This window comes from Colossoma macropomum, unplaced genomic scaffold (genome assembly GCF_904425465.1).
Source record: "Colossoma macropomum unplaced genomic scaffold, Colossoma_macropomum, whole genome shotgun sequence".
Taxonomy (NCBI): Eukaryota; Metazoa; Chordata; class Actinopteri; order Characiformes; family Serrasalmidae; genus Colossoma; species Colossoma macropomum.
The window spans coordinates 40,813,922-40,840,336 of NW_023494787.1; the positions used below are offsets into that span (position 1 = coordinate 40,813,922).

Genomic DNA, 26,415 nt, shown 5'->3' on the forward strand with positions numbered 1-26,415 from the left:
ACATGAACGACCATAAATCTGTATGACTTCAGCGTAACAACATTAAAATAACTTAATCCTTTTAGTTGTACATTCTCCCATTCTTCCCTTGCAGTGGAATTTGACCTTGATTTACTAAGTTAGCAGTGGAATATGAACTTGGCTTCACACGGTAAACCAGCTAAACTGACTATGAAAACACGCGGATAAGCAAATATTTAATATTTAATATCTGTTTTATTGCTGTTGTCCAGGTAAGCAAAAAATCCAGTCTCCTCATCCGACTTAACGTTAAAGTACATCTATCTCTCGGTGTCTTTGGGATGTCCATCGTAAAAAGGGATGTATGATTGTGTAAAGCTGTTCTTTACAAATTCAAAACTGGTATATTTTGTTTAAACATCTAACTAAAATGAGCAAACATACTTGGAAGTAATATAAAATATTAATATTATTGTTTTTAAAGGTGCTATTGAGAACGAGCAATCGAGTACCTGTTCGGAAACACCAAATATTTGAGGCCTGTAAAATAATCAGTAGAGTAGATTACTTTACGTCTTTATAAACATGCACCGCTTATGAAACGCTCTGTTCCGTACAGACAAGTGTGTAATGCCCAGGAGTGTAGAAGAATGCATTTTGCTTTTAATCAGGTTGTCGCTTCACACTGACTATACAAACATTGCTGATGTGATTAGCCTGTGTGATGTCTGGTCACTTGTGAAGTCTCAAAACTTCAGATCAGTTGATTCGTTTTGCTCACATGGTTCAAATGATTTGGTATGGGCATCATTAGTGTTTTCTTTGTCAGTCTGCATTAAGTTGTATTGAAGAAGCCAAAGTCACTGATGTCAATATCGTGTAAGTATCTGTGACATTACCACTTCGGGGATACAACCATAACCTGCCTATTTCATCACTTTGTTGTGATTTCAGCACTCATTTTATTTTAGTTTATAATAGCAAAATACTCCATTCATGTTAACAAAACCTTTACAGGTAATTCTTCTTACTTAAAGTAACAAAAGAAGGCGAGCAACTTTTTGCCAGGCAGTGTAATTAATATCTGAAAATATCTGAAATTGACTCAGTCAGTGGTTTAGAAATTCAAACCAAATGGTCAGTTGCGTGCCGTCATTATGCCGGCAAGCTGCGCTAATTTTCTGCCTTTTGCTCCCTGAGAACGTTCTCAGTCAGAGAAGTTTTATTTTTAGTTGAGTTTGCTTAGCGCCACTCCACGGTCAAGCTCAACAAGTCTCTCTCCATCACATCTCAGGAGAATGACGCAATGGACCACGGTGCTTCCTGGGTTGCCTAGCAGCGGTCACCTGCGTTCTTGAGGGGCGGCCCTCCCTTTGCGCCGTGATCGCCTGGCCCGCTTATTCCCCAGAGCCTTTCCGTCTCACCTCCCCGGCCTCCTGCCACGCAGAGTGAGGTCAGAGAGCAGCAGTGCTCTGAAGTGTCGCGCTATTTTAATCCCAGCTCGCGCGTCATTAGGATAATGCACCCTCAGGCCCTCCAGCCAGCACTCAGTGGCGGGTAAACGTTTTAAATAACCGCCTACAAGACATCCCATTATTCCTGGGACCGGCTTTTCACCACTGAACGCCGCCTGCGTGATGCTCAAGGCTGCTATGGTTATGTGGAGCACTGAAGAACAGTGTACAGGGATGTTGTGTGGTTTTTACAGTGACAGCATCACATATCCATTTACATTAGAACTGCACAATATTTTAATATTAATATGAATGTTATAAACCGGACACCAAAACATCAACTGATGATAACACACCTACAGTAATGTACCATATCTAAAGCAAACTTCTGCAAGCGATAAGACAGATCATGCATGTTCTCTCTGAGAAACTGTGATGCATTGCGGTGTGAGGAAATCACACACGTGCAAAATTATAGAGAAGGACCTGGTGGACGTCGACAGCTTTTGAGAGCTACTGAGGCGCTTATCTGTGGGGTTGATCTACATGGGAGGTCATGGCATATTCATTTCAACTAGGCCTGGTAATGAGTGATAAATAGAACTTTAGAACTTTAGTAGCTCATCATTATATTCCAGTTATGTTGTGATTTTTTTGGGGTTTAGTTATATTATCGCGAGCATATATATATATATATATATATATATAAAACAGGTTATAATGTAGGGTATGTTTTGTATGGTTTTGGGCTGTTTACTTCATGTACACACTCATGCCTGGCCTCACCTATCAGTACTGTGTCCCATACTCTATAGATGGAACGCTTCTTAATATCTCATTGCATTAATACAGAATTTAGTTGATGTGTGTTTCTGTATCAGCTTCAAACACAGCTCAGCTAATCAGTTTTCACAACCACAACCAAATGCATAATTTGATTGGTCACACTCTCTATTTTCTGCTTGCCACTTAGCAGTTAACTGTCAAGTACGAACGATTATTGGTCAAAAGAATTTGCCATAATTTACATCTTTCTACTCTCAAATCGCCTGGCTGTGGATTTCTGTCCCATATTGTCTTTTAGACGGTGCTTTAAGTTGTGACTGCTAAGCAAACCTACATACCTGACCGGATGCAGAAGCTGCATTTAAAAAGATCAAGTGTAAACACACTGTCGTGATTTGGTTATGATCCAGTTTATGATTATGATCCGATTGGTTATGATGCGCTCACCACGAATGGATTATGATTTAATGCATAAATCAACGTGACAGCATGTGAGTGTAATTAGATTAAATGATCAAGTGTTCACAGAAGAGCTGTAGTTTTGCAGGGCTGGACCTGATGTCGTAACGATAATATACAATGAGGTCATCAGCTTATCAGCTTAATAAATTGAGCTTAATAATGTGAGTGAAACATAGAAGTTTTGAAATTTAACATGAATTTCAAAATTTCATAGTATTCGGTATGACCCCTTTTAGCTTTAATGAAACAATGCGCTTGAGCTGACGTGGACTTATGCAAAAACCTCTGATCAGTAGATTAAATTCGCCTTAGAGTCATCTAAACACGCGATTCATTGGAAAGGGTAAGACTAAAAAAACATCTGACCTTTGTGTACAAAATCCTTAACATGGTCTATGTCACAAATTTCCATAGATGACCTAGAAATAGTGCAGAATCTTGAATATTTCACTGGTCGTAACTTTACTTTGTTCAAAACTTTTCAAATGTTTAAAAATGTTCTGTTGTTAATTTCAAGGTTCAAATGAAAAACAAATGTGAAAACACAATGTGCTTTATTGTGCTGAAACAATGAAGGTATGCCTCCTCTGAAAAACGCCCCCAAATGCCTCTAGTCTATTCTCTTTTAACTACAATAGAAAACACAAGCAAAACAAGATAAGCTAGTGAAGGTGTGGCTATTGTTGCCGGAACTTTTTCACTTGTAAGTGTATTTTTCCACATATATTCCACATGACTATATGCTTAATTGGAGGGTTTTTTTTACTTTGAGCTCAAACTTCATGAGGCATTGGATTGGTTTAGAAGTGTCACACTCAGTTTATTCCCACCCTAATAAGTGTATGTCATGAGATCACGTCTGGCACTACAAGATTAGGCCTTATAAAGCTTCTTAGAGTTTGCAAGACAATGCTATCAAATTTTTCACTTAGATAAAATGTGATGTGTGTTATTGATTATGCACTTTTGTTAATATGGTTTAAACGTGCTCTTATTTTTTTACTATATATTTAGTAGCGGTTGGGTGTTTTGACAAGACCTGATGTGACAAGACTTGACTAACCAGCGAGAAAAAAACTGGCAAATTTAAAACATGGTCATGATAATATCTAAGGGATTTTAATCTGTATCGCCAAATGTCTGAAGACGGGAATTTCATATCTTGATCATATTTGCATGGCACATTTCCCCGTCCAACTTTGATAACAGAAGAATTGCACAGAATGTGAAAGCAAAGATATGTAAGATAGCTATAAGAAGCAACAACTTCCGAATTCCTGATGTAGTCAGCAGTTCTGTAATATCTTCGGTCATATTTTACACATTTTTGCAGATGAAGAAGAAGGGCTTCTGTTCTGTTGGTATTTTGGTACTGTCATACATAACACGCCAATTGTTCCTTATTCGAGCCATCTGGGTCCGGCTTGGCTGAGTCATCCAGTCAGAAGCAACTGCAGTCTTTCCTGCTACATCACAGCTTGTCATCATATATCATACAGGACATGAGTAGACACTGATTGACACGGTCGCCACTTTTCTCTCAACTAACAGAACGCTAAGAATCGGGGTTGTAAATCTCTGACCTCACAACTGTTTGATTAGTTTCAATGCTTCATGAAATTTCACATTTCTAATTATTAATAAAAAAAAATATACAAAATACACAAACCAGCTACTTGAGGAGCTTTTTGCACAGTAGTGGAAAATACAATGAAATCAATACAACAGAGCTTTTTTGGGGATATTTGCATTTGAAAATAACCGTAGAATTTTATTTTGGCCATCAACAAGATCCTGAATTACAAAAAAGTTAATTATGTCAGTCAGGGTAATCCAGGCTAGTCTACTGTTCACTCCCTGCTCCGTACAGTCCATTTATGGGAACTAATCCACAATAACAGCCCATTTTGAATTCAGTTCTTTTGTGATGTCACAAAAACTAGCTTAGTTTCTTGTGTCTGCTATTCAGCCTATTCAGCCCCATTCATTCAATTTTATATTAAAATTATAAAGAGTGTTATAATACACAATACAGGGCAGCCAATCATTGACTCAGTGACGTATTTAGTGTTTAAAGCACAGTAACAAAAACATCCTGTTTAATTCTAAGGCTAAAAGAGTGGTTAGAAAACGGTCATGTAAAAATGAATTATGTAAACAAACCATACAAATGTCATCAGCAGACCTCTAAATATAAGAAACAATATTATATTATTATGGCCCTTTAATATATTGTGAGGCGAATTGCAATCACATGCAGCAATATGATCACAATAGTACTATTTTCTTCATATAGTGCAGCCCCAGTGACCTGCATGCTGGCCAGCTAGCTAGTGTTGAAGCTGGCCCCAGATGGCCCGTCCCATTTAAGAGCATTAAACGCTGATCAGAGATGGGCTCTGGCACCGAGCCAGGGTGGCCCACTGCAGAGAGAGAGAGAGCGAGAAAGAGCGAAAGATGGAAGGACAGAGGCTGATAGAGCAGCAAAGAAAGTAAAAATGAAGGTGCAAGAGGGAGAAATACAGAGAGAGACAGAGGGGTCCTTTAGGTCTCCATTAAATCAGTGCTCAGGCTTAAAGTGAAGCGCTCAGGCCAGTGTGGTGCTTTCCAGGAAATGTGTGAACACACGCATATGCTGCTGGAGCTCTGATCGTAAAACTTTTATTTTTTTAGAGGGCCATAAAACTTCTTGCTTCAGTTCTGAATTGGCCAGACTGTGGCTGTCCTCTGTGCTTACTTTCAGTTAGAAATATGCACTCAGACTAATTTAGACATTGAAGTTAGAGTCAGAGATGGCATATTGGCAAACATCTGAGCCCTTCTGTTGTCCTCAAATTTGCTAACATCTTTTATCCTTGGGGCCAGTTTGACCCCAGCAGTTTAAACTTTCAGGAAATATCAAAGTTCTTGTGGGAATTATTTTCCCCCTCCCCCACGTCATGTGAACCATCAGTGGTTCTTGCACTACTACAGGTATGGCTATGTTGGGTCAGGGCCCTAAAGCAGAGGGAAGTTTTTGAAGATTTTAAAATTGCATATTGTGATGACCTTAATGACATCCAAAGCAACAAAACAAAAGTCTGTAAAATGTTGATATGTTTAATACAGCTAAAACAGAAAATACGCCCCACAGAGCACTCAAGACACATAATAACATATCATCACATTAATTTACCCAGTTGTTCTATTAAATTAAGAAAAGTCATTAAATATGAAGCAAAAAATGATGTCAATCATTTATTTAGAGACATTAATCATTAAATGGGGTCAAATTGACAAAAAAGTGAGTAGTCCAAATGCTCTTCCCACTGCTCTTGATGGCTAGGTAGCATGCCCGGCATTGTGTTTATTTCTGAGAATAAATGACAGCATGCAGGCTTGCAAGCTGACCAACTAAAGCACTAAGAAACTTATTACTACATCACCTGGGGCCAAAACTAATACAACTTCTAGCACATACTCAGGAATAAAGCCTTTTTTGTCATATAGAATCAGCGACACCCGCTCGCTCACCAACAAGAGGTGACCAAAACGTTTTCAGTGTTTAATGCAGTGTGGTTAAAAAGATACTGTTTCCTCTCTACTTCTGTGCCACTCATAACTGAAATGTTCACCAGACTCAGCTACCTGGTTAGGGTTGCCAGATTGGGCAGGATCACCTCCTGCCCTTAAACAGCATTTTACGCTGCTTGCTATAACAGTAATTGTTTACAGTAGTGTCGTTTCATTACCTTTTAGTATTTCAAGTTTCATTAATAATTAACAAATAATAGTAATACATGTTATAACACCAGTAAGTGTGATAAGGTTGGAAAAAATAAAAATAACCATTTAAGTGAAACATTCATTCATTAAAATTGAGTGACCCTTATTAGTCCCACAGTGGGAGAAATTTCACCTCTACAATCTAACCCATCCGTGCAGTGAAACACCACATACACACCAGTTAAGACACACACTAGGGGGCAGTGAGCACACTTGCCTGAAGCGGTGGGCAACCCAATCCACAGCACCCGGGAAGCAGTTGGGGGTTAGCCGCCTTGCTCAAGGGCACCTCAGTCATGTACTGTCGGCTCAGGGGATTGAACCGGCGACCTTCTGGTTGAAAGGCTGGTACCCTAACCTCCCGCCCACGACTGCCCCATATCGTCAGAGTTCATTATTTTCCTAGACTATTCAAATATACGAGATAATCGAAAATGAAAACTTTCAACAGTAGTTGTTGTGTATTGTAATCATCCGCAGAATGCTTCTGTCCATATTGTGCAACCCTACTTGACAGTTCACTTATCTTGTAGGGTGAACTCCTGCATTCACGCAGACTTTATCATCAATAGCTATTGGGCTGATGACAGTGAATGCACAGTGCAGAATGTAGAGTGCTCTCATGGTAGCATGGCAAAGGATATGTGTGCTTTCTATGAGCACACATGAAAGTGACTCAAATCTGATTGGAAAGATCCAGATTTGGTGTTCACACAGCTGTTTCCCGTGTAGACAAAACAGTTTAGTGCTTCAGCCCTATAATGTGAACGTGGCCATAGAAACTGAAACATTAAGAGCTTGGGGTTTTTAATGGTTCACGGCTCAGCGGGGGAGTTTCCACCCATAAAACATGCTGTTAATCTTAAACTTGGCCTGTTCTGAGGTTTACCCATGTAGGCTTACCCACTATAATTCCTTGCTTGCATCATACCTTGTTTGTAAGGAGCACAGAGGAAGGCCACTCAGTGAGTAAACATATACATCATACCAACAAATGTGTATAATTATGGACATGGCTCAGGAGATAAAATGGAAATGCTCAAAAATACTCATCATTTTTCCATCTTGCTATAATATTGTGTTTATGAGCGCTGCTGATGTCAGTGTAATGTTTTTGTCATATGTTCCATTCTTTTTTATGTCAGCTGTGCCATCACATTATTAGGAAGTGTTTCATACACATGCCTTATAGTATTTTCACTTATAAGCAGTTCGAATGTGCACGTAAAATCTGCAGTTTTATGTGTATGTAGTCTGTCTCAAACACTTACTGGCATTTGTTCCCTCAGCAGGCCATAGTATAGTGGAGTAAATATGCGGGTGTATGGCCTAAACCAGGGATCGCAACCCCAATGTTAAAAAGTCATTTTGTCCTTACAAAAAAAATCAAACCACCTTGGGAGCTACAACATTCTATGTCTATTTTATTGAAGTAACATTTTACCATCTTGGCTGAAAATATGTCCTAATATGTGCTAGATAATGTCTTAATATGTCCTAGTATAGACCAACAAAAATGCAGACTTACTTTGCTCTGCCTTAAGCTTTAGCTCACCTATAGCCGCTTTTCTCGCATCTCCGGCAGGAAGCTTTTCCTCAAAAGTCAAAGAGTTTCTTGTAAAATGTCTCTCCACATTCGATTTTATACAAGGCTGAAGTCAGCTTCTCATTCACCAGCTTCTCGTTCCACCTTAAATGGTGCCTAAATCACCAGAATGTAACTGCTGCAGTGTTTAAGGTGGAACAGGAAAATTCGAACAAGAAGCTGCTTGCGACTTTTTAGTGTTGGACAGTTTCTCGTTGCAGATTAAACGTATGAGGAAACCAACTGGAGTGATTATAAATACAAATAAGTCAATTTGTCTCCAAATTATCGATGTTCATCTTAAATCTTTCTCTTTGTCTTTTTCGTTAGTTACTAGCTAGGCGAGACTGTTGTCTATGGTGACCAGCAGTCTGCGCGCTAACCGTAAGGGTTAAAGGATGAATTAGCGGTTATACATTAATTCCTGCGTTCAAGACAGTTCATTGATAAAACAGTGAGAACGATCAACCAAGCTTTATTTTACTGCAGAGGAGGATTATTTTACTTTTACCCAAACATCTAATTCTGCTGTGGAGCTGCAACAGGGCTGTAAAAGACCTCTAGCCTATACCAACCTGTGTGGAGACTAATTTGCTGTGAAAACACCTAGACACAACTGGAGATACATTGTGTGCTCAATTTTGATTTGCTCTACAGTCACTGACAAAACTAATAAACGTCCAGCTAGCTAATATATGGCATGACCATAGTAATAATAATGTAAACCCATTAAAGCACACTATTAGGCCTGTCACAGTTGGCGTCATTTTAGATGATTGCAGTTATTTGAGAGGATTGCAGTGACTTAAAGGAGACTTAAAGGAGACCAGTCACAAAATAGTCTTGATCCATATGCAGAGCAGACATTATGACATTTTTTCAGTGTAGTTCCAGAGATATTTAAAGATTTTATTCCAGAACTTATTACGCTTGATTCCTACATCTCCCAGAGTTCATCTGTTTCAGTTTAGAGGGGGGGTTTGACTATATCAGCACTGCATGGCGTGGCCATGCCCCCTCGTCTGCCTTAAATTCAGAATCACTACTTTTGGTAAAGAAGTGTGTTTTCTGTAAAACTATTTAAACATACTTAGTCTGAGTCAGTCTTATGTTGTTGAAGAATGTGCAGGAATAAAAGTCTCTATCACACACTGCTGAAAGACTGTGAAAGAGGTAGCAAGTGTTTGGCTGTTATAAATAACCCGAACTGCGACAAAAACACCAAAAACGCATCATTAGATGTAACGAGAACAGTGTTCAGAAGACTTCAAGCCAGAAGATTTCAAGGATTTAGTTTGGACCTTTTGAGCATCAAATCCAGCCTAGAGTTTATTCTTTCTGTGAACACAATTGCCAGAAGCATTACCAAAAGGGGAAAACTGAGAGCTGAGGTAAGCTGTCTGTAACTGGTAATAACTAATAACTGACATTATAATAACATTATTATAACAAAAGCAATAACATTGCAGCAAAGCTACTTAAATATTCTAAGGGGAAATGCATTTTTCATGCATACGCTGATATTGTACTCTAGCCAAGCTCCCTGTCTCTGTTGTCGTCTCTCTATTGTCATCTTTTCAGGGAACATGAGTTAAATATTGTATGGTTTTATGCTCGTTTCAGAATCAGATGTTTCATATTCCGCCTCTACCGACTCTAAAAATGTGAGCATGTGCTAGACTGTCGGACAGTCTGCTTCATCACCTGCTGTGGCTAGTTCAGGGTACTCGGTTGGGTCGGCTGTTTCTGTTTGTGAGTTTGAAGGGGTTGAGCTAGTGATTAGAAGTGTACAGTCCATGCACGTCATGCTGCTGCAGTGATTCTTAGGAGCTGAGTCCTCTCTCTCTTTGAAACGTGCCCAAAGACGTCACTGGTACATGTTTTCCTGTGTTTTTTTCAAACCTCTGGCATGATGCAGCACCATCTGACATAAAAAAAAAAAAAATAGCCAAACATGATTGTTCCTCTTTAAGCTGTCTGCAGACTTTTCCCCCAGTCTTTAGGTTTCACAATCATATTATGCTGCAACTAGCAAACTGTTAATTGGGTTTGTTGGGTTGAGGAAATAAATATAAGGAAAAGAAAGCAGTAAATGCATTCATGAAGACACATCATGGGTTTGTTTAACTGTTAACTATGACAATTCTGACGTTTTAGCGTTACGGTTAATGTTTTCTCTGGTTATATTTTCACTCTTAAGAAAAAATGCAAGCCTTGTCTGACACTGCATATAATTCTGTGTAACTGTAGACGTTGGTGTGTATGTGTGTATGTGTGTGTGTGTGTATGTGTGTGTGTGTGTGTGTGCACAACAGAGTAGTGTATCATTTCAACAGTACACCCAAAGTTAGCTTTTAAGTAAACATTGCTAGGAAGCAAGATGGCTAATCAGCAAGTTTGGTCATGTAAGCTTTGTACTTTAAGACTTTGTATACCTTGTATGTTGCAGACCGAAGAGTCCTGACCATTGAGTGGTCCTACCAAGCATGGGCATATCACTAGTATAGTAGAGTAACTTTGTGTTTTAAACATTTTATTGTGTTTTTAACGTTAATTCAGTACAGACTCGGCTTAGTATTACTACTAACCCTCATAAGGAGATTTAGGCTATCGAAATATCCTACCTATACAATTCAATGCTGGTAGCATTGTCTGATAGGTGATTTAGGCTATCAAAATATGCTACTTATAGTTTTTTGTGTGGAGCTACCTATAAATATGCTGTATGGTAGGACTTTTTGATGAGGTAGCAGAGTTCGTAGGAACACCGGAAAAATTCCAGGCGCCGCTTTCGAATGAATGCTTGGTTCAGTTCACTGCTGGGCAGAGCCAGATTAGGATCCTTTGGTGCCCATGCATAATAGAGCTGTGGTGCCTCATCCCCATGCTGAGTAGGTCTTAGGATGGTTTTGCTGAAGTCCAGCTGGTTGTAAACTGAACCAGAGTTAACTCCTCAGCTAAGGCTTTGTCCAAATCGGTCAGGTATGCCAATGAGAGAGCAGCGGTAAAGTATATTTATGACTGGAAAATGTCTTTGCAGATGCTCATATCATTTCTGCAGCACGAGCTGCTGCTAATAGCAACAGACGATCAATAAAATAATAGAGAAGCAATGCCTTTGATTGTGGAAAGTGACCTGATTGATTTGTCAATTTGAATTTAACCAATCATAAAGAGGCAGATATCAAGTAAGGTTTATTATTATTGATTTGACTGTGATTCATACAAATGTTAAATCATTCATTGCAGTTATTTATGTGACAATTAATCATCAGCTAAGCACATGATTACGAAAGCATTGTTATTTGGATTTATGAAATAAAGACAGTGACACCAGGAGCCACGTAGATCAGTTCTGAGATTATTTGATGAGTTTTCAACTTTCTCACTTCATATACAAGCAAATATATTTAAACTCTTATGCAAAATGTGTATGTATGTATATTACAGTTTACTGTAAGCCAATATAAGGATATAATATAAGCCAATGTAAGTCAATATAAGTATACTGCAGGGGTCTATAATTAAAATTCAGTAAGGTCCAGAACATCATAATGTCTAACTTGCATCATGATTCAGTGCCATAGACTGTAAACTGAAGTAGCCTAGTAGTGTTACAGTCAACAACTGAATGTCAAATCAAATAAAGTACAATTCAGTAATATTTCAACAATATTAATTGTCAGTTTTCTCTTTTTTAGAGCACACCATGTAAAATAATCTGGCTCACTTTCTTCTCCGACTGCAGTTTCTCACATCGTCCCTCCCCTGTGTGTGCGTCACTCATTCCAGTCTCAGTGCTCGTAATAATGCACAGATATGATTGGCTGAGTAGCGTCACATGTGATATTTACAACACATGCAATTGGTCTGTGAGTTTCCCGGGCCACTAAACCGGTACCATAATACCTAGAAATGATAGGCCGATTAAAATAGGACCACCCTGTCGAAATTAAATAATTCTCCATAGTTTATCGGTTACAGGTCCAGGTCCGCATAGGACAGCGTTTGGGTCCAGACTTGAACTGCGGTCCGCCTATTACTGACCTCTGGTATACTGTATTAAGTTTGTATCAACGTCCTTTTTTTAAACGACACTTTTAGCCTAATTTAATAGATAATTTTGCTTAATTCAAGAAATAATGCTTAAAACAAGTAAAATTATCGGTCTCACTTTATTTGGATAGTCCACTATAGTCCCCTAAAGATTATCTACAGATGTTTAAATTGTTAACAAACTATCTGTTGAAACTCAGTTGATTCTAAACAGTGGCAGGGTTAGGGTTAGGATTTGGACCCGGGTTAGGGATAGGACCAGGGTGAGGTTTGGGTTTAGGTTTTGGGTTGAGGTTAAGGATTAGAACCAGGTTTAGAGTTAAAGAATATTATGTTCAATTTAGTTGAAGGTAACAGTAAATTAAGTATCTACAAAGCAGGTGGACTGTCCAAATAATGTTACCAAATTATCTGCCAATGAGAAGACACTTTCAGAAGACACAGTTTCTTAAAAATCAAGCAAAAATGTCTAGAAAAGAGTTAAAGAATCTTATAATATTCTTATAACAGTCTCATATTGAGAAATATTAGATACATTGACTACATTTGTGTTTTCACTTGGTAAGATATCATTATTGCAGTGCAAATCGCTCCCTACTCCTGATATAGTGCACTATGCGGGTCATAAAATATGTTTTTTCAAAATCGAATAGTGTAGTAGATATCCAGTAGGGAGACGTGCTGCCAGTGGCTGAATCCCAAATGGATCTCTTGGACATTTAATGCGCCGTCAGGATATAGAATCCATTATCTTATGATCTGTGCAGTGCACTTTACAGTGAGCAGGCAACCATTTGAGATTCATAGTGTTGGTGTCCTAAGCAGTGGATAGCTATTTGTGGCTCGCAGGAAAACTTCAAACGTGAGGTTAATGGACCGTGGGTCAGTGGCAGGAACTGTGCAGCAACAGGGCAGGAAGCGTTGTGATGGAGCTGATGTGGGGGCCGTCCACACTTCCTGCGAGTGCGGTTGCAGGCTGTGGCCAGCAGGTGAAGCCAGAGAACACAGTGGGAGAGGAAACGGTTGCTCCTCCAGCTCCACAGCTCTGCCCTCTAGGCCCCTCCACATTCAGCCTCATCAAAACAGCTATTAAAGCCTCTCCATGGTTAATCTAATTATGCTGCTACCTGTGTGGTGCATGTTGGTGATGTAACATGCAGATAATTTTATGTAAATAAACCCCTGCCCTGCTCTAATGCACTCACTTCTACTCAGGAAAGGCTTGGTAATGAGCTGATTAGCTGGATCAGGTGTGTTATAGCAAGGAAAACACTGAAATATGCAGGGCTTATTACAGTGGACCAGAGTTGATCTTTAACAATGGTTTTCACCTGGTTTTTCCTGCACTTGACTGGTTTTGCTGTTGATATTTTTTGTTTCATATTGATGAATGTAATTTGTTTTGCCTGAGTTTATACCCTTTTTACAGTATCTACTGTTATCTTGTTGATAAATATATTTGACTAAAAAAAAACCCACCACATTGGCGACATCAGGATTGAATTCCACAGATTCTTTTTTTTAAAATCTGCATAATTAAAGTGTTATGATGTAAACAAAGTTTGAAGAGGAATTCCACCAATTTTTTTTTTAATTTTCTGCATAATTAAATTATGGTGTAAACAGGGTCACTCAGAGTGGTGTGATGTGAATTGTTCCATTTTAAGCCAATCACAATTATTATATAATTGCTTAATCGCAATTTTTTGAGATAATCACACATATTTGAATTGATTGCAATTATTTAAGCTAGTTTACGCAATCATGTTATGCCACAACAAGCAAAATGTATGTGTGGTTGCACAAGACTGTGGCAAATTAATGTAAATAGAAAAGCAGTAAATGCATTCATTGAGACACATTGTGAGACTCATGAACACAAGAAAAGTTTTAACTTCTAACTTGGTGGTCAAACATGTTTAAAAGGCAGCATGAGCAATGTTTGTTTATTTGTTAAATATATTGCTGTTGTCAGAACGACAAACTCCAAAATGATACCTTTACAGGAGAAGGAAAAACATACTTTACTTTTAATGTAAGTCAGTGTAACCAGACTTTTTTCTGAGTAATTTTGGGCTGTTTCTTTTGGTCCAGTCATCATGAACCTCACCCATAATGTAAAGGACAACAAGCATTTTCAAATTATGTCAAAAACTAAAAAATGACGAAGATGGAGATGCGAGCTTTTGTTCCGATAATGGGGATATGGTTAATTCCAACTTATTCTAAATTCTAACATATTCTTAGCATGTATGTTCACAGAATTTATTTATTTATTTATTTTTGCTTTCACTCCTGAGAAAAAGTATAGCTTTGATTGACTCTATACATAATCCTTTGTAACTGTAGACATTTGTTTGAGTGGTTAATCTGCAAATTTGGCCACATTGTACGAAGCTGTTAAGGCTTATACCTTAACAATTTCATACAATGAACCAAAAAGACAATTACATAGAAAATCACATAGAAAACTTATTTTTTCTGGTTTACACATATTTATTTAGCTATTTTTTAAAGATTCGTTTTACCATCATCATTATGAACCAAACCTTGTTGAAGGCATGTGTAGGTTGGCTGGTCATTTTGAATAGTAAAATGGCTATGTTTGTGTTATACACAGCAATGCCCCTGGTTCCTATCACCACCACTGTAAAAATCTGAGTTATTAAGTTTCTCTCCAGTAAACAATTTCACATCAAACCACTCTGACTTTAAACTTTTCATATATGGTGCACTGACATTTCTTATTGTTCATCAATAGCGCTGGCCAAATGAGCACATACAGGACAGGTTTGGTGAAAGATTTTACCACTTCATTCAGATGTAACTGGCCTGTCAAAACCTGATGTCTAAAGTTTGCTTCTTTAGTCTGTTCACTGGAGTTGTGAAGCTGGTGTAGTTAATAATTAATGAAAGCTTATACTCTACCAATTAGCATCCTTACAAACTGCTTGCATAAATCATCACTCACTTCACTCACACTGTGTAAAGCTGTGAAGTAATCTTCAGTAGGCTTGCTTATGAGGTCTAGGACTCTATATGACATACTGTTATCTATAAAAATGGACGCTTCAAAACGGTAGCAGTTAATCTAGATGTTTGAACTTTGTTTGTGCTTTTGTCCAGTTTAATGCATAACAGAATGTCATGCAGTGTAAGTAAGCCGAGCCATCGCTTTAAACTAGCCTGTCTGAAAGGGCTCTCTTGGTCATCAGCTAGGGGCCAAAGGTTTTTGGGAGTCTCTCGGGCAGCGTGGGTAATGTAGTACCCTGCTGCTTGTGCAGTTGCTGCTAGGCAGCGTGGGTATTCTAGTGCAGCAGTTTCCCCACGTCTCCACAGACTAGAGGCTGCATGAGTCATCCCATTAACAGCTCTGTGTCTGCTTTTTGGTGGAGGCGATCTGCTACCCTCTCACTCAGAGAAACAGCATTTCACACCTCAGACACTGACTTTAACAGCCCAGAGATCCCCCCAGCCAAGCTGATGGTGGAGTGTGCAAAAGTGTGCAAAAACCGTTGATTTTCTAAGTGAAAATATGTTAACACATCCTATATAGATGACAAATATGAAAATTTTCTGCAAAATTTAGTGCTGAATTTATATTTATTTCTTGAGTTTAACACATTGAGAAAAAATAAAATATAAAATGTGCCATACGTTTTGTACAAGCCACATTTTATGTTTCATTATTTTTACAGTATGTTAAATTCAGCAAATAAACAGTAAGTGTATTAAAATGTGTAGGAGAGTGTTCTGTGTAGAGGATGTGTAACTTATTTTCACTTAAAAGATTAACACAACATGCAGTTTTATTATATGAATATACCATTATAAACCCCCAAATTGTAAACTACTATGACAAAGCCCCCCATTAAACATGAACTTATAACTCATTCAAAACGTAAACATGAACAAACACACATCAGCAAATTTCTTTGTCTTGTGCATCTAAAATGGTTAAAGCAAATATTTCCGAGAGCTGTTTGACCACTAAGACCAAATCAGATAAACAGAACTTAAAGCTTTCATCTTAGAGAGAGAGAAGAAAATCCAGACCTCAACATCACTGAATATGTTTAAGATGACTTGGATTGTGAAGCAGAAATTGCAACCAACTTCTAAAACTGAACTTAAGAGGTGTGGAAAAATATCCCAGCGGATTTATTTGAAAAACTGAAAGCGAGTCTCCTGAAAAGAATGGAAGCTGTAAAAAAGGCAAAGAGTGGACACACTAAATACTAAAAAAATTTTATTATCTTTAGTTATTGAGGCTTCTGTGTAATTTTCTGTTAAATATATGTTTGGTTGTTCTTTTCCTGATGCTGAATATCTTGTACTTGCTGGCCATTTTGACTGGAAATAACATAAATCAAAACTTTTTTTTTGACTTTTGCGCAGTTCTGTAGTTCTGTGTTTCAAAAATGTTTTTATGGAATCCAGTGCAGTTTTTTAGACTCTAGGCCAATTCCTGGTTTGTATTTTTCCTTCTTTTTAAAGTGGCTCAGCTCATGAAGGCTTTAGGTGTTGGAAGATGAGTCAAATCAGGTTTGTTCAGAGCAGGTTTAGGGGAAGCATTAAGGAGAAATATCACTGCTGCAGCATGTCTCTACTAACAGCTCTGTTAACTCTGTGTTGTTTGTACATGTTTGCAGTGAGGTTGGTTTGTCTGGTCATCGCAGCCTGGCTCTTCTGATGTCTCTAGCCATGGCTGACAGTGAAGACCCGCTGTAGACCTGCAGCCTCCAGCACCGAGCCCCCTCCACCCAGTGGAGACATACGCTCTCACGCACACTTGCTGACTGCAACTGCCTGAGCACATCGCTTGCTGAAAGCCAGAAGGAAAGATCAGTGAGCTCCCTGTCCATGAATTCATCCAACACACCAGGTAAGGCTCTTCCAGCTTTTCTCTCACATCAGCTGAAGAAAACAATGTGCATTTGAAAGCATAGGTTTTTGACAAATGGGGCAAATAGGACAAATGGGGCTTCGGGCCCAGTAACATCTCGTCTGTGATCCATTCAAAGCATTTGTCTGCCCTCAGAACAGATGCATGTGGTCATAGTAAAAGAGATCAGCATATGGAACTGGAGCTTTCTGTGTGCTATTGTGTTTTTCTGTCACTGTAAAAAAGAAACTTCATGCTGCCTTTATTGTTGGATGCACTGCAATAGTTTCTGAGTGGGCACACATTCAGACAGCAATTCGCATCGCTATGGAAACACTTATTAATTTGTTTCATCAGGAACTGAAATGTGAAGCAAATCCCTATTCATATGTTGGCTTGTTAAAAAGGTAGTTTGTGACACAAACAAAGTGAAAGCCTAAGACTCTGCCTTATGTTCTTTACTTGTCAGAGTAAGTATGAAGGCACTGAGAAATCACATTATTAAATCAGAAAAGAAGATTAAAAGTCAGAAATGTGTTGTTTTGCCTCTGCATTAAAAGCTTAAAGTCTAACAAGCTTTATTATGAGGAAAACAGTGTCACAAATGACATAAGACCTCTGAAGTTGTGCCGTCATTCTGCAATAGGTGTCATACCCATGTTAGGAACTCTGGGCTGGTTTTCTCTTTTGGAAAAATAAGTGGTGTTTCGGAAAATCGCTGCTGTTGTGCTCTTTAGTAAACAAAAATGTTCCAAACTCGATACATTTTTGCCGTATGTACATTTTCCCTCGAGCGTCACCAGATTCTCTAAACTTAAGTAGTTGATATATGAATATTGCTGTATGCAAGCCAACACTCCTAAATTGAATTGACATCATAAAACCATTAACCTCACCAAAATACCCCACACAAACCAGCTACCTTTGTTAAATAGGTTAAGTTGCTTTGACAGTAGTAGCCTACAGTTTCAGTTGCTGCTGTTATATAAGAGTTTTATAGTAGACTTACATTCGTGTGACATCATTTCAGTGTGCAGGGGTGTTAGCTTGTTTATAGCATGTAGCATTATTTGTATTTCTACTGCTAAATAATCTTAGAATTCAGAAGATTCAGTAATGTTTCATTCATTTTTCTCACAGTGAAAACCTGCTTAGACCTGGAGTTCCTAATAGGGGCATGATGCCGACTACAGTATGAGGCAGGTCTATATTTATGACAATACAACCATGGGAATAACGTCAAAGCCCCCTTGTTGTGATGTCAGCGCTCAAACCGTTCAGGTGTTTAAACCACCTGTGGGCCAAATGTTTCAATATGTGCTTTTAACAATAGTTTGGAAAGTAAAATATGAAATCTTTATTTAGGTAAAACCTACTCTTTATACCAAGGAAGTTCTTTGAAGAGCAAGTATTGAGGCTAAATATACCCAGAGCGTTATCACAGGTATTTTTGTAGTTAATTGAAAAGTAACAGTAAAAATTAAACAAAATTTCAAATGAAAGCAACTTGTCTCCAGACTTTTGGTGGGTTTTGTACCAGCAAAGTAGCATAATTTGTGCTGATCCCAAAAGAGCTGCGTTCTAGTTTGGATTCCAGCAACTGTGAGCTCCATAAGGGTGCTTGGATACTGTGTAGATTCTCAGAATGGTAAAGTAGAGCGAATCCACCAGGAATGGCAAATTAATGCCTACATGATGGCAGCAAATCCCTCTTTCTCACTGTGTGCTTAATTGCTTTGTTGGAAGAACATGACTGGCTTATGTTTGGGACATACGCAATGGGTAACAGCTCAGGTGATACTATTAACTAGAATGGTCAAGCCATTCCTCTACGTAACACCACAATAAGTCCGAAATAAAAGGCTAAAACGGTTCCTAGGTCAGCGCTTTTACTCACAAGTCTGGAATGAATCAGGAACTCGTTCACCCTACTAGTGATCACAGTCAGCTGCTTCTGTTCTCAGTAGGAAACCAGGAGATGTTTGTATATTTGATGCCAATTTTGTTTCATGATTGCCAAAGGGTTTTCCACTGGACTGACCTGGTGTACTGGAAACACTGAGGATTTGCTGGATTTGGTAGGGACGGAAACTAGAGTAAAAGTGTACTTTTGTGCTGTTCTGTTTTGCTTGGTTTAAAGTAATTTACAGCAAACTAAATTTACCATAGGTGATTAGCCAATGCATGTTCACTGTCAGACATTTGAACACCAGAAATATAGGCAAAGTTTAGGCTTCAGGATAGTTGCTGTTGCTGTTTTTAGCTGTGAAACACAGTTTTGCACATTTTTATAGATATCAGTTTGTGAGGCAGTCTCAGAAACGGTGCCAGCAGGTATTATCATTAACAAAAATAAATACTGAAATAAAGACTGGCAATGAAGAAGTGTACTCATTAATTGTAATGAAAATTGAAACAGCAGTTTTTGTCTAGTTGAGACATTATAAAGGAGAGGAGACAGTTTAATTGAAAAATGAATAGAATACTTTGTAATGTGCAACAAGTCCCACTTACATTTTTACCCACAGACAGACGTAAGATTCTGATTCCTAAGATCTAAGTGTTCACAATTACAGTCTGTAAAATCTTACTCCACATCAGTTTCAGTATTCTAGTGCATTTTTTTTCTTTTCTCAGTAACGGCTCCTTGACAGCTACACATCTGTGTAGCTGTCACTACAACATCTGTGGATTTTTTCAGATCTGAAGCAGCTTGATTTTTTTTGTCTCTCTCAAAAATGAAAGCTTTATATACTGTTTATCAGGATGGGGACAGTTTTGGTGGTCTTACATGGTTGTTAGGAGTCACATTTTCTGTGTATCTTTTAATCAATTTGTGTAGTAGATCATCTTATATCTAATCTCCTCAGAAATATTTCCCTTAGACATTTTAGATCCATATAGGAAAGTAATTTGAAGACAGCTGAGGTGAGGTTGGATAGTTGCTGTTGTGAAGGTTAGAGTCTCTTTGTAGGGGAACATGATGTCAGTGAGTCCTCTGAGAAGAGCTCAAAGACGGGAGGTCACAGCTGTAACTGGCTGGTTTTGAGATTAGAAAGATGGAAGGGTTAAAGTGGCAGCAGAGTAGCATTAGCAGTGTGGGGAAATCTTTATCATTTGCGTGTCTTTTGAATCTCTGTTATTTCTGCAAGACTGAATGAGTTTTAAGGATAACAGAGTGGTTGGAAATGGAGAGAAATGTCTTTTTTAGTTTCACTTTCATTTTGTTGATGCTAAAGGTGACGCACCCAAATCTTTTTTCACGCTGTGAACAGCTACTGAGACTAGCACTTCTCTGTTTTCAGAATTGACGTCTTTCATCATTGGCTTTTAAAAGATATGTGCTGAGGCCAAAAATAGCGAATGACGATTTCTCAGAGGAATAGAACACTGGCAGGAAAGGGTACCTCTCAACAGGTTCTTCTTTTCTCGTCTGTCTTTTTTCCTTGTTGTGCATCAGGTGTATCTGCGCCTCAGTCAGGAAAATAATATTCGGCTCCTTAGTTTCTATCTAATGTTTGGCAAACTTGTTGGTCAGAGACGGTCGGTCACTCGGACTACTTTTAGAAAGGAGGATGTAGTGCTTTTTCTTCCTCACCTGATCACAGATTTGTCTGGGTTTAGTGATGCACAATAGTATCAGAATCACATTGGCATCGGAATATATTTGCCAAAATAAAAAGGTATTACTATCAAGCATATGTTTAGATTTGGCCAGCATTTCAAACTTATATTTGATGGCATGTGTGTTGTACTCTGGAAGAGCAGAATATTTAGTCAGCGCTGAGCTAATATGCCAAAAGATTCATTTTTTCAAAATGAAACATTCATTTTTATTTGTAATACTACAGAAACCAATGTTATATTTCTCTGTAATGCTAATACAGGTAGATATAGTCCCAGTTTCTACTTTTATAAATATTTATGGACCAACATTGTCAGATGTTATGAAATATATTGAATATCTGCATCAGCCCACAGTTGTCATTGTCATGTCGGGGCATCACTTTTAGACCAGATCCCACAGGACTGTAGTTTTGTACAGCGCTGGACCTGATGCAACATGATAATTACCTGATTTAGTATGTTTATAATGGATTAATCTATCAGGTACTATTCGAATCAACTAATTATGCATTCTGTGTTTTTGTCTCACATTGTAGCAACCATTCAAAATTCTGTCTGTACAAGAAGGAATTTCTTGAATTCTATTTTCATGATACTTATGTGCGATTATTGGGCTTTCTTAGCTGTAATGAGATTTTGAAATGAGGTTTTACTATTTGAATATTGTTACAAAGGCTGCAAAAACAGAAATTTTATTATTTGTTGGGTCACTAGACGAGCTGGCTGTGAATAGGTTTCCTGGACGCAAAGGAATTTACATAAAAACTGTTTTTTTTTTTTAGGCTAATTAACCAGCTGTATAAAGTTAGCTAGCAAATGTATGTAATGCTGTTTCAGGATGAGCTACAAAGTTTCAGTAGTTTTTTGAAGCACCTGCTGAATACATTTAATTAATACAAACTGATGTGGCTTAGAATGTTCCAGTGACTAACATTGGTAATGTTAGTCTTTGGAAACATATGTAATGATGATCTTCAGTGATGTTTGTACGGTTAAATGTTAGCTCATTCTGACAAATGGCTTACAGTGCAAACCGAGCGTCCTCAGGGACTTGTTTGGTTTGTCAGAACATCAGCTTGGAGGGAAAGCTACCGTTTACTGACCGCTCTGCTGCGTCAGAATCAAAACCAGCATGCGTTCCTTTCCAGTGGTTAAAGAGAATATTGTGCTTCCATGGAAAGCTAAGTCAGACATATGTTGTATTTATCCTTATCCTTCATTTAAAAAAATGGCCTTTGTAAATGTTGTTTTTTAACTTTTAGCTGGTTCTTTTTCTTTCACTCTGTTCTCATAGATTCAACACTATCAGTGGTTTGCTGTCTTCATCAGGTTCAGTCGTTAACTCGCTCTAGGTTGAACGTCACTTTGATAGTGTAAATGAAAAATCGACAGTAAAAATATTTGTTGGCAATTTTTATTATCAACATTATTGATAATCCGGGCTGAAAAATGTGTGGAAAATATCTAATTGTGATTTTTTTTGACTATCCATCCATCCATCATCTAAACCGCTTATCCTTCCGGGTCGCGGTGGGGTGCTGGAGCCTATCCCAGCTGTCATCGGGCGGAAGGCAGGATACACCCTGGACAGGTCGCCAGCCCATCGCAGGGCAGACAAACAGACATATACATCCACACACACACTCACACCTAGGGGCAATTTAGCATGTCCAATTGGCCTGATTGCGTGTTTTTGGACTGTGGGAGGAAACCGGAGTACCCGGAGGAAACCCACGCAGACACGGGGAGAACATGCAAACTCCACACAGAAACGACCCTGGTCACCCGGCCGGGAATCGAACCCAGGCCCTTCTTGCTGTGAGGCGACAGCGCTACCCACTGCGCCACCATGCCGCCCTTTTTTTGACTAATACTGGGATTTGGCCAAGAAGACCAGAATATCCACCTTTTTGGCTTGAGGCGCGACCCCTGAACATAGTGTGTCAAGCTGCCAGTTAGTTGTTGTTGTGATGTCACAACACATAGAGGTTTGGTTGCCTCTGATTCATCTACAGGTAGTTCACAAACTCCTATACGGTTCAGTTTCCCCTCTTAAAACTTTGCTAAAATACACACTTAATAAAGATGGTTTTTCATGGGTTCTTTAGTAGACAATGGTTCTATGTAGAACCATAAGGACTCAGCAACCCTTTTGCATGCATAGAAAGTTCTCTGCGTGGTGAAATGGTTCTTCAGATTGATGGAGAATGTGTTGTATATGGCTCTATGTAAACCTTTTTGAAAAGAGTTCTTTATAGGACCAAAATGTTCTTCTATTGTTATAAGCTTGACATCAACAAGCAACAAAGTAACAATACTGCAAGCCTTTTTGATGCTATACAGAACCACATTATGGCTGTTGTGATTTGAAAATTGCTTTTAAATGCCTTAAATTGTGATTTCAATATAAAAACGATAAATCTTTCAGCCCTATCAATAATGTCAAACTGTTTCAGCACTACTGGTTACTATTGAATATATATATATATATATATATATATATATATATATGTGCATATAATACATAGACACACACACACACACACAGCCCTGTTCTCTCTCCCACTCTTTGTATGCATTCTTCCTCTTCTCCACACTCAGATCCACTCATTCATCCGCCCCCGCGCTAAACACACACAGTCCCTCCACTCACTTCTCCCCTCCTATCTCTGCTGTTTATAATTGGAAGTGGTGATGGCCGCTCAGACCTTTATTAACCTTCCATCCCTCTGGTGACGTCTTTGAATGTCACTGGATGCCGTGGCAACCGCGTAACCCCTCTCCACTCCGCCACCGCCCCGAGGGCCGTTTGCTCATTGGGCCGTTCACCCCGGCTGACGCCAGCTCATTGATTCTTACCCTCGACCTGCGTGTGTTGTGTGTTTGTTTCACCATCATGATTTTACGACCGTGTCTGACATTTGGCAGGATGTTTGTTGGTGCCCAGAGAAAATGAAAGGAAGGATGTGTAGAATAGCTGTGATTGCAGGTGGACAGTGGAGGTTTGTGTAAATGGCAGTATGAGGGTGACCCTTGCCTAGTCACTTCAAGCAAAAAAGCCTCTGTTCAGCACTCTCAGACTTGCTGCAGAACTGTGGGTTTTCCTAAAAAGTTAAGGCAGTGTTTTCTTATTCGTAGTCTTGTTCTGACCTGCATTTACCACTTAAAAGTGTAGAGTTGTTATTGTCATTTTGCTACAGTATTAAGTATAATTACAATGAGGCCTGTCCCAAATAATTTTTATATGTATTTAGAAGCTTTAGAAGCTTTGTCTTTATTTAAGCCTTTAGACTTCCACAGAACAGTTGGTTTATTTATGACCAGAGGTGGAGCCAGTGTTTTGGATTGTTTTGGATGGGCACTACAAATTTGTGGGTGGGCTGAACATTGAAGTTTACTCCTGTGGATAGGGGCTGCAACAAAGTAGTAACTTCAGTAACTATTTTTTTTGAGTTTTGTGCTAATAATCAACTTCAGCACCTCAAAGCAAGGAAAAACTGAAGAAATACTGACATATGGAACATATAGATCATATAGATTTCTCTCCATTGTTCTGCCATTCATGCATTCAGATTCAGTGATCCACATTCAGAAATGGACTGTTTATAGTTATTGTAATTATTGTATTTATGTCATTTTAAATGATCTGCTAATTTCATTCATGCGTTGAATAATCAGTGTTCTTATGTCTCTGGTCCAAATGTGGCAGTGATATGTAAACATAAAAATAACAAATATGTAAATATTCGTATCTGTTCCATCACATGGACATCAAAAAAATGCTGCGGAAAATGCTTTCTTTTTGAGTGAACTGGCCTTAAAACTAACTTAACTACAATGAAACTAATTTGGAAGTCATGAAGTCAATAGCCTTGCAAGTGAGACTTCTAAGGCTATGTTCACATTGCAAGCCTGAGTACTCAATTTTGATTTTGTGCTCAAATACAGCTCTCAGCTGTTCACTATTAGAGTAAAAAAGGGGAAAAAAGGTCAGATGCTTTGTCTACTGGCGTTGACTGGTAAAGTTAGGTGCTGCTGCCACGTTGACACTGAATGTTGGTGCATGTGCAGTGGAAAACAACACATGAATTCCGATCTGGCCATCTTGCATAGCCCCAAATTAGATATGTGTCTGATCTAGGACCACATACGTGGCTCAGATCTGATTAGAAAAGATCAGATTTGTGTGTCCACACAGCTCTGAAAACATCAGAACTGTGTCACATTAGGGCAAAAAAATCATCACTTCAGCCTGGTAATGTGACTGTCCCTAGAGAATCTGGTAGGATTTGTTCTTCGGTGTGGCCAAAAAGTGTCTGCTTTGACAGGAAAGGTCCATTTAACTGACATGCAAAATGACTAACCACAAATCAGAGCGGTATACTCATTGGAAAAGAAGATATCTCATCATGAGAGGGAGGAATGAGTTTCTTGGAGTTTAAGGAGTTAATCGTGCTGTCAGTCGGTTCTCAGTTGGTAAAACGTCACGGAAAGTGGGATAAATCTACATAATGTGTGCTAGTCATCTAGAGAATAATGAGCCTCCTCACACACTCGCATCCTCACCCACACCCACCCACACACCCACCAGGTGAGACTCTTGAGTCTTTCAGTGGTTCTGAAGCTGCCATGGTTATACTGCCCGAGTGTGTGGGAGGGTTAATTAGCGGCCCACCGCGTGACTCAGGAAGAACAAGGAAAGGGCGTTTGGCCATTCTGAGGACCCTTTATTCAGCTAGGGATGTGATGAACAGTCCAGCCTCACCAACGGGAGGTCACAAAAAAAACAGCAACTTGAGCCGTGAGAGAGAAATGTTGAGCTTTATGTAGTGTGAGTTTTTTTTTGTTTTTTTTTTTTACTCTGAGCATTTTATAGAATTGGACCATTGGTCAGCCATTGGTCAGCTTGGCACATGGAGTCATATACACTGTAAAAAGGTAAAGTTCCAACTTAGTAAGATGGGCCAAAATTTTGGACCTTCAAGGAAATGCAAGGTTTTTTTTTTTTACTTTAGTTGACTTCATTGAGTTTATTTGCTGACTGAAGGACGCTCTGAAGAAGCTGCACCTAAGGTCACCATGCCCTGTGCCAGGTGTCTGCTAGAGGGGTACAAAGCCTGTTAGCTGGGCCCAGAAACCGAAAAGATATTTGTCTGGCAAACTAACCTGTGAGCACATGGTTCACTAAGGAGAAAAGATCTTGTATAAAAGTTGAGTCTCCATCACCATCCAATGTTGTACTGCTTGCCGGTACTGTTAGCTCATTAGCTCATTTGAAAAGGCAGCCTCTGTTACTCCTCCGACCTACCGGTCTTCCTTGGCTATTTTGAGATTTAAAACAAATTTTCAAATGTATTCCTCTGCAAGCAAGTATATTCCTCTGCCTGATTTGTGTAGCCTTCTAACACTAGTGCTGTCTCCAAAAAAGCATACAGCCTAAAGTTATTTATTTTTTCTTTTTTTTGCCTTTAACTTCCTTGCTGTGAACTGGATATCTGTTCATTAACTCTTTTTCTTGTTGGTCGTTATAGAACCTCTGTGACGTGATAGAACCAGCCAGACGTTCATGGTAAAAAACAAGAAATGGTAAAGGGTTTGACAACAGGCTTAGGTCAAACGATCCAAAAAAGACAAAATACAGAAAAGGACAAACGTAACAAAGATGTGATCAGGCAACCAGATCCAAAAAAGGGAAAAGGCAAAGTGCGAAAGTCCAGAAACACAGTCAAGTTATCTAGTCTAAAGCCGGGCTTATAAACTCAACTAGTACTAGTCACATGACAAACAGAGCAGGTGAAACAGATCAGTATTCAGGTGATTGAGAATGGTGATTG

General features: G+C 38.8%; 1 protein-coding gene across 2 annotated transcripts in view; it reads left to right on the forward strand.

The window, feature by feature from the left end:
• Positions 1–26,415, forward strand: part of hdac5 (histone deacetylase 5) — a 142,176-nt gene that overhangs the window by 12,965 nt on the left and 102,796 nt on the right. Inside the window, exon 2 of one of the 2 annotated variants that reach the window (XM_036567377.1) lies at positions 16,722–16,954. In XM_036567377.1, coding sequence (XP_036423270.1) covers positions 16,933–16,954 — 22 coding nt within the window. In that variant the 5' untranslated portion in view covers positions 16,722–16,932. Of the gene's footprint in view, positions 1–16,721; positions 16,955–26,415 lie in introns of those variants that run through there. The other variant, XM_036567374.1, reaches the window with a different exon arrangement.